We start from the raw sequence: 8,907 nt of genomic DNA on the forward strand, positions 1-8,907 counted from the left end.
GGTTCGGGTATGCGTGACATTGTAAACGTGGTTCTGGCTGATTTGCCTCCTTGAGTAATAGAAATTTACCTTTACCCGCAAAAAAAGGAACACGTCTGCTAGATTGACCGCCGCCAGCATAATGCGTGTGACATAACACACAAAGTAGTATTCAGATTCAAAGTCAATTGAAGTTTTAAATAGCCGGCTATAGCCCAGCTATAGCGGTTTGAGCAGGTGCCGCTATGTGGCATAGCCCGCTAAACTTGCGAAATAGCAAGTTATAGCTGATTTGAAGGGGCGCCGCTATTTGGCCCGCTATTTAAAACACTAAAGCCAATGCTGACGGGTGTGGCTAGTGGTGTTGGAAATCTGCAATGGCCGAGTCCCACTCTACACCCTTGTTCACTAAATGGTTCTTCTTTCCTCTTCTCCTCATCCATTTTTGTTAAACATGCATGATCCCATTCCCATAAATGCATGCCAAAAATTATGACAGAGCTAAAAAAATGAGTTATCAATACAGCAGACATCTTTTATATCTGGTTAGAAAATATTGCAAAACCTTAAGGCTTAAGCATGTGTGCGAGAAAAAGATATTTAGATAAGCACGTACCGTCATGTATAGCTCCTTCAGTAAGGGCACAACTTCAAGAACAAACATTGTCCAAGTGAGATCATACCCTTTAGGAATATTAGCTAGATTCACAAATCTTAGTTGGCGGAAGACAGATGCCATGCATGGCGTCAGACATTCTGGCGACACCCAAATCTGCAACGAATAAGCATATGGTGAGATGGGCAGATAAGAAGTGAAGCCACAGCTTGCAAAGCAACAATCTTGACGTACCTTTTCAGAATTAAATCCCAACTTCAGATCTCGTATAGAGGTACTGCTAGGAAACTCACTTAACTTGACCATCCTGTTGTAACTAAGGGCGAGATTTGTGAGGCTTAGAGCCTCTAGCAATGGGACATTGTCAAAATAAAGTCGTGCCTCAACAACCCTATCCCGGTTTCGAATTCTCCTTCCTTTGATCGAACCCTTTAAGTTCAGAATGGGTTCCACTCCCCTCCATTTCATCCTGGATGTTGATCATCATCATCAACTCAGCATCTTCGCCATCCAATCCGATGAATCAGTGAACTCTTTTTGAATGAATTCATCAAGCTCTTTGTCTTGATACTCCTCATCCGATGAACTCGACGAATCCATCTTTTTGTCTACAAAAGAATCCAGAAAACTACTCACACATTTTGACGAACACATAGAGGGCAATGTGTATGACAGGAAGAGCAGGACATACCACCGCGACATATGAGCGGTGACCATGCCCAGGGCGGCGAGAATTGTGGGGAGGAGTTTTGTGGCAGTGTTAGCGGAGTTGTGGGGTCGGGACGGCGATGGAGCTAAGGTGGCGGCGGAGCTAGGGGAGGGTCAACGCGCACGAGGGAGATGAGAGAAGAGGAAAAGCGTAGGTCCTATTGGCCGGGGGGGATTGATGGACACACCTGCGCGCGTATGGGCCTCCTCATATCTTCCCTAGATATGAGATGGATACGAGGGGTGCCGATCAGCTCGGATGTCTAGGACCAGTTTGAGGGGGTCAGCTTGGTAGCGATTTGTTGACTAGTTAGTGTCCGGACGTATATGGCCAATATAAGGGGCCTGACTGTAGATGCTTTTACTTGGGCTATTTTTTCAGGGAGAACCTAAGAGCATGATTGGTTGGTTACTGAAAATTGGCTAACCAACATTTTGGCAAGACAAAAGTTTGGCTACCAATTGGTTAGCCGCCAACTTACTTTGACCATCTCATAAAATTTGCCAAAAATTGGCAAATCTTGATGATGATGATCAGCCAAATTTTGGGGTGATTCCTATTTGACGTCTGTGAGCGTCAAGCAGGTGTGGGCCATCTGCGGCCTAGAGTTTGGGCCCCCACGCCGCCTCGGGCCAGTCCACACGGGCAACTCGTTGTCTCAAACTTAAACCCTAGGGGCCCTAAAAAAAACATAAACCCTCGGGAGTCGGAACCCTAACTTAAACCCTGTAAGGCCTGAGCTGATCGATAGTCTCCCGTCCCCCTCGCCCCCTCGATCTCACCCCTCAGCGCCGCCTCCCGATACGATCCAGCGCCGGCGGCGATGGAGGACCTGACGTCCCTCGTCAACAAGCTGCAGCTTGCCTGCACCACTCTCGCCGACAACGACGTGGGGAGCGCCCTCCCCACTGACTGGGACGAGCTGCCCTTCATCGCCGTCATGGGAGACCAGGTGCGTGCCCTTAGAACCGCGCGATTTTCTTGTGCAGACGCGGCTTGGCAGTAGCACCAGTGAGCCGTAGAAATTGAACGAATATGAGCAGAACTAAGAATGCATCACAGTCGTATTCCTCCCCGTGGGGCAGTAAATAAGAAGCATTACAAGTGAGAGAGAGGGAGAGAGGAATACACGTTCAGAAATAGCACCGGTGATCCTATATCTAAGGAGGCGCCTGGTACACGTACTGCATGCATGGATAAGCAAAGACTAGGTCTAGCTAGCAATTAGGGAGGCGGTGCAACTGATTTCTAACAGAAATATCCCCTCTCAGTAGCATGAGCCGTAGAAATTCCAACCTAACTCCTCTAATTATTTGATAGGGTTCCGGCAAGTCATCACTGCTTGAGGCTATTGTTGGAAAGGATTTCCTACCCAGGGGTTCAGGTATTTTCTTGAACTCGTACAGTTTGGTGTTATCTGCATCTATTTTCAATTGACACTTTGTCTTTTTATTTGATTTGTGTACAGGCATTGCCACCCGTCGCCCTTTGATTGTGCATCTATTTAAAACTGAAGAAGGAACCGAATATGCAAAGTTCTTGCATCAACCCGACAAAACGTATGAAGATTTTGGTAATGGCTCTACTTCCCTTTTTATTTTATCGATGTGATGCTTATATTATCATAGTATTGAAATATGATGGCACAACTTCCTATTGTGCTTATTATTTTGCAATTGTTGCAGCTGAAGTCAGTATGGAGATAGTTGATGAAACTGACCGAGAAACCGGCTCTCCTTATGGAATATCATCTGTCCCCATCCGTTTAAGCATATTTTCCCCAAACGGTAAGCTGTTCAGATCATGTACTGTTGGATTGTTGCTTCATCAAATATCAAAACAGCCACGTTCTCAAATTTTGAATTTTTTTAAAAAAAATTGTTGCTTGCTGACCTGTTCACTTTATTCTTGCAGTTGTGAATCTGACTCTAATTGATCTTCCTGGGCTTACTAAAATTGCTGTTGGTATGTGAACTTGTGTCTTTTGATGTTCAGTTTGTTCATTGTATAATTTCCTATTGGCTTTATGCTTATCAGACGACGGATCAGTCAGTATAGTTCAGGAAATTGAAAACATGGTTCGAGCATTCATCGAAAAGGTATTTTGCTGTAGCCTATGATGCACAATAATATTTATTATGTCATGCACTGTGTAAAAGCAAGTGTGTGGATATGCTGCCGTTCGAAATTCATTGGCAGAGGGTGCATATATTTGTAATAATCAACTTAGATGCTCTCATGATAACTTGTTCAGCATTTTGGTGTTTTCTTTTCAGCCCAACTGTATCATTCTCGCCATTTCTCCAGCCGACCAAGATCTTTCAAATTCTGAAACAGTCAATATTTCACGGGAAGTTGACCCAAAAGGTATGACTGTGTTGTTACAGTCATTGAGCATGCTTTTAGGGTGCTCAAGAAGAAATTGCGCATATGAAGCATATTATCATTTCATTTGTGATAGCAAGTTGAGTAACAAAACATTTGATTAATGTGATGCCGATGATAAGTATGTACCCCCTTTTGTTGATTCAGGTGAAAGAACCCTTGGTGTGCTCACCAAAATTGATCTGATGGAGAACAAAGCAAGTGTTGTTAATGTCAGTGTTTTTTTTGCGTATTTACGCTATTTTCCTTACTGTTATGTCATAATCAGATTGTTGACCATCATATATTTGTACGAACCAGATCCTCTCATTGAGTTTAGTTGTGTAGATACTGGAAGGAAGAACTTGCCGGTTCCACTTTCCATGGGTTGGTGTTGTCAACCGATCCCAGAAAGACATTAACATCAACATGGACATAATTTCTGCCAGATGTAGAGAGCGTGACTATTTTGGTAACACACCAGAATACAAGCATCTCGCTCATAGAATGGGATTAGAACATTTGATCAGAAGTTTGGGAAAGGTATGCCCCTTTCTTCTTTTAAGAAAGAAGTTAACATAATCTGGATCTTGGTGTTGACCATGATCTACTTGGTCCGGCAAATTTTCCTGTGTAAATAGTCTTACCTTTGGAATTCTTGGCAGGCACTGGCAGTTTTAGATTGTATATTCTCATGTTTTTGACTAGTTTAGTCCCACGTCAAGAGTTAAATAAACATCAGGTGTCAGTCATTGTCCTGTCAAGTTTTTTATCAGAATTGTCAAGAGCTTAAGCTAGTCATTGTGCCATTTTATTTAATCTGTATTTGAAGCACTGGCCGTGTCTGATATATCGGATCAAAATGTTCATGTTATAGTAGCCTTTTTATCTTTCGAGTTCCTAGCAGGCACTAGCAGTTTTAGATTGTGTCCGCTTTTTAATTTATTTGGCTTGTTTAGTGCCACCTCATTAGTTCAATAAGCATCTGGAGTTACCTATTGTGTTTTTTAAGTTCTTTGTCAAAGTTTTGAATTAGTACCATGTGCCATTCTGTGAAGTACTGATTCATTTGCATCTGCTAAACTGGCCACGTGTTCTTTGAACAATCTGCCTTCGATGTCTTCTGTTTACATTGTATTTGCTAGAACAAAGGTGTTATTCTCGAGGTTTCATTTTTTGGCTTGATGTGGCACCTGACACGTACGACCTGTTTTATCTGTTGAGCTTTGTTTGATGTTCAAGCATTTGTACTCTATTTCCCACAGTGTATTAGTACAAGATCATATGTTTAGACTACTTCATATGTTCTGGTTCATCTTTGAGGTCTGCAAGACGTTTATTTGTAGCCATACATCTGTTCGCAATCAATCAAGATCTAGACGCTAGGATCTACTTGTGCCAGCAGATTTCCCTGTCACAGTCATACCTTCGGACAGGCACTTGCAGTGTTTGGTTTTATCTTCCATTTTAATTTTAATCAATTTCATTAGTTCAGTGCCACATTCTGTGTTAGCGAGTTGAGCCTTTGTGTTGTCGTAGTATGCTTTTTTTTCCTGGGCGAGTTGTCGTAGTATGTTGAAGTTCTAAATCCGTTGCCATTCTTTGTATGGATATTCATTTGCCTCTTTGCTAACATGTTCTTTGCTTTTCTTTGCTATCATTATATGATCTTTGGATTTTCTAGATGAACTATTTTTTCCATTGTGTTGCCTATAGTATGGTTGTTAATTCTTGTGGGATCATCCATCTTTTTTTTGTGACACCTGCGTAGGATTTGCTGAGCTAAGTTTGATGTTCAAGACCAAGCATATGCTGCAATTGGTGGTGTGTTATGATAATTTAATCTTTCACTTCTTTTTGGTGTATATGCAGCATTTGGAATCTTATATTAAAACAAGAGTAGGTGGTTATCTGTCCGCTAAAAGTTCCATCAAATCTACAGGTGATTTCCTCCTCTCTCTTTTTTTCTTATTTCCTTCACAGCTAATGGGTACATTACATGCACCATTATTTTCAAATATGATTTCTGGTTTGCATGTGGTTATGTATTAGTGCAAAAATAGTTAGCATAGTAATGGAGCGAAAGTCTTGGGTCGGAGTAAAAAACTTGAGTCATCCCTTTCAAATTAATTATATTTAAGTCATCAATTTGAAGTTTACTAACCTCCTACAAATCACTAATACTGGATTAACTAGCATGCCATGGTAATTGTCCTGCTGGACTCGATTAACTAGTCCATAACTATTCATACAACTAATTCAGTTGTTCGGGGCCTGTGGTCACACACCTTTGTACCGGTAGCAGGTGCTATAAGGCCTATCTTCTGCACCGGTGCTAGCTGACCTGGTACTCGATTTTGAGTTTAGAACAATTCATCTAGTTTTTAGAACAGAAGATTTCGTTGCCTATATGTGTAAATTATGGGAGCACATTTTCTAGGTTCCTCCTCTTGTAGCCACTTCGAGCAAACTCAAGATTTCTGTTCACCTTAGTTATCCACTTTTGGAACATTCATAGAGTCAGCTCGCCTGCTATTAAGACAAAAAATGTCCCATATTTGGTATTCATTTCCCGGTATTTATCAGCATGGGGATATTTGGGGTTTATTATTTTGGTACTGCATGTCCAGTTGGTGCAAGTTGCTCTACTTTTATGGGGATATCGTGGTTTAATGTGGCACATTGTTTCTAGTTGCTGCAAGTTGATCTGCTTCTGTAGGACTCGAGGATGGATATAGCATGATCTTTCTGATTGCATTGAGTTGTAGATCTCATGGCCTATGTTTAATGTGATCAGTGCCTGGGCTCACTTTCAATGACTGTAACATTACCGAAAAAGGATTTCATCCCACTTTATATATAAAGGAAAATGACTATAGCATTAGCAAAGTTAAGGTGATGCACGGACTCATCATGTAACTCCCTGTCAATTCCATGATATTAATGTTGAACCATTTTGCTTCTAATTTTGAATGGGATGTGTATCATTCTTCAATACTTTGTCTGTTGTCCATGTTAATCTGGGTTATGTGCATCTGGGAAGGTGATGAGGGTCCAAAATGAACAAGGTTCTGTCTGGACATGTGGTGCACAAAAGTGTTAGCTAGCGTCTGACCTAGGGCCACAACATTTGTAAAATCAAGTGGCAGAGGGTGCATACATTTTTAATATCCGATTTAGGTGCACTTATGGTAATTTGTTCAGCATTTCACATGGTTTGGGGTATATTGTGTTTAGATTGTTTGGGGATATAGATGGTAAAGCTCTGTTGCATGCAGTTGTATTTGTAAAATACTGCTCATTTCCTTGTTATGTAATCTTCACAGGCTTCATGGGACCACACCTAGTTTTTCTTGATTCAATGTTGTTGAAATGGTTCAGGTTGGATAACTACTGTGGTGAATGGCGTAATTGGTAGTTAGATTTTCCGTTTTGGAAAATAATACTTGCATGGTTTGCATATGTTTTGTTTGATCATAAAAGTTAGGAAGCTTGCTTTATCTGTGTTGAGGATATCTGACTCTTTGAGACATTGTCCCAGTTAATTAATTAGTTATGTGTGTTTACGATCGTTGTGCTGCAGCGAGGGGGGATGGGGGGAGGGGGAGCAACCGAAAATACTAGGAATTTCTTATGTTTTGCAGTTATAAGAAACAAGCTATACTGATTGTATTTTTATTGTCCAAGTTGATTAATTGTTTGTCACTGATTATCTTCTTCTCTTATGCAGTGATAAAGAAAAGCAGGCTGCAAAGCTATACGCTCAGAGCCTATGGTACATTTCCCACGTACCACGTGCGTACGGAAGGTGAGCCACATGACATGTACTTTGAATGCACAGTGCACGTGCAAGGCCACATGTTTGTTTCAGCAACGCGTCACCGCCGTCGCAAAGATGCGGAGGAGGATGCTTCGGATGTTGCCTACACAGCATTGATGGGAAATGAGACGCTAGAGACTTTACTTGGCTTGCTTAACAAGGTAAGCATTATCACGATCTTCTTTTGTGATTTAAAGGCAAGATACACACATGCTTTAATTGCAACAAAACATCATCATCTTATGTGTGTAAATTTATGTTCAGACTTAGAGCTGAAAAGCATATTTTATACATGTCCAACATATGCAGATCCTTATTCTAATTCAATAGTTGCAAACTTTGATGGTATGCATAAGATTTGCTTGTCGGACCTATTTGATTAATGGCAAAATTCATTTTCGATATTAGTGCCTAATCTATGTAGTGTACATTGTGAAGATGCATCTCCTCTAGCATTATGAGCTACTACCGTCACACATCATTGCGCATGGACATCCTAGAGCGCCTTGCTCTGCTAAACATATCTATACTACATATCCAAACTACAACCTTCAATTTTCATCTAGCTTTGTTTCAAGTGTTGGCTGCATGTATTATTCTGTAAACAAGGTGTTTTCCTTTGCTGCCACAAATAAACATGCAGGACTAATCCACAACATTATTAGTCTTGGTTGAAGTTGTCTGGGGTGTACACATAATATCCTCATCGAAAGGTTCTTTCGCCTTTGTCATAATAAATTGTACATGCATGTTCCTAGAATCTCACCCATCGCTACATAGCATTTAGAAACTCACTCTTACTCTTCTGTACAGGATACAATATGCAAGGTTGGACTTCTGCTACAATACGCATGCAAGAAGAAGGTTGCAGACCCAGTGTATGCGTCCTCCAAGGTGGCTGGAGGGATCCAGAGGACACTCTGGCTTTCCACAGTTGTCTTGGAAGACAAGACTTATATTGGGGAGGTTTCAAATACAAAGCGTTTGTCAATCCAGAAAGCTGCTTCCGCAGCCGCTTCCTCGATGCTTGAGGCCGGAGATGACTTGATGATCAAGTTGCTTCTTGCCAAGAGGCTCAAGACCGAGGTGCCCAGGAGAAAGAGAGACCGAGGTGCCCAGGAAGAAGATAGATTGTACTCCCTCCGGTCCTTTTTACTCCGTATATTAGATTTGTGTCAAGTCAAACTTTACAAAGTTTGACCAAATATATATTAGAAAATATGAACATCTACAATACCAAATATATATTCCATGACACTACATTGCATAATGAATCTAAAAAAGTTGATTTGATATTGTCAATGCTGATGTTTTTATTTCATAAGTTTGATCAAAGTAGAGGTACTTTAACTTCAAACAAAATTTATATGCAGAGTAAAAAAGACCCGAGGGAGTAGTTTGTTGTCGGTAAAGCCCCCC

General features: G+C 41.1%; 1 protein-coding gene across 1 annotated transcript; it reads left to right on the forward strand.

Annotated features, from left to right (window-relative positions):
- The first annotated feature begins 2,076 nt into the window (after positions 1 to 2,076).
- On the forward strand, positions 2,077 to 8,714 carry LOC119325373 (dynamin-related protein 1A-like). Its single transcript, XM_037599126.1, has 12 exons — positions 2,077 to 2,256; positions 2,625 to 2,688; positions 2,773 to 2,877; positions 2,990 to 3,091; positions 3,219 to 3,269; positions 3,342 to 3,403; positions 3,581 to 3,671; positions 3,837 to 3,901; positions 4,017 to 4,211; positions 5,541 to 5,610; positions 7,399 to 7,649; positions 8,302 to 8,714. Exons 1-12 carry the CDS (start codon positions 2,128 to 2,130, stop codon positions 8,686 to 8,688), a joined length of 1,572 nt encoding a protein of 523 aa, XP_037455023.1. The 5' UTR covers positions 2,077 to 2,127; the 3' UTR covers positions 8,689 to 8,714.
- The last annotated feature ends 193 nt before the right edge of the window (positions 8,715 to 8,907 follow it).

Source organism: Triticum dicoccoides, chromosome 6B (genome assembly GCF_002162155.2).
Source record: "Triticum dicoccoides isolate Atlit2015 ecotype Zavitan chromosome 6B, WEW_v2.0, whole genome shotgun sequence".
NCBI lineage: Eukaryota > Viridiplantae > Streptophyta > Magnoliopsida > Poales > Poaceae > Triticum > Triticum dicoccoides.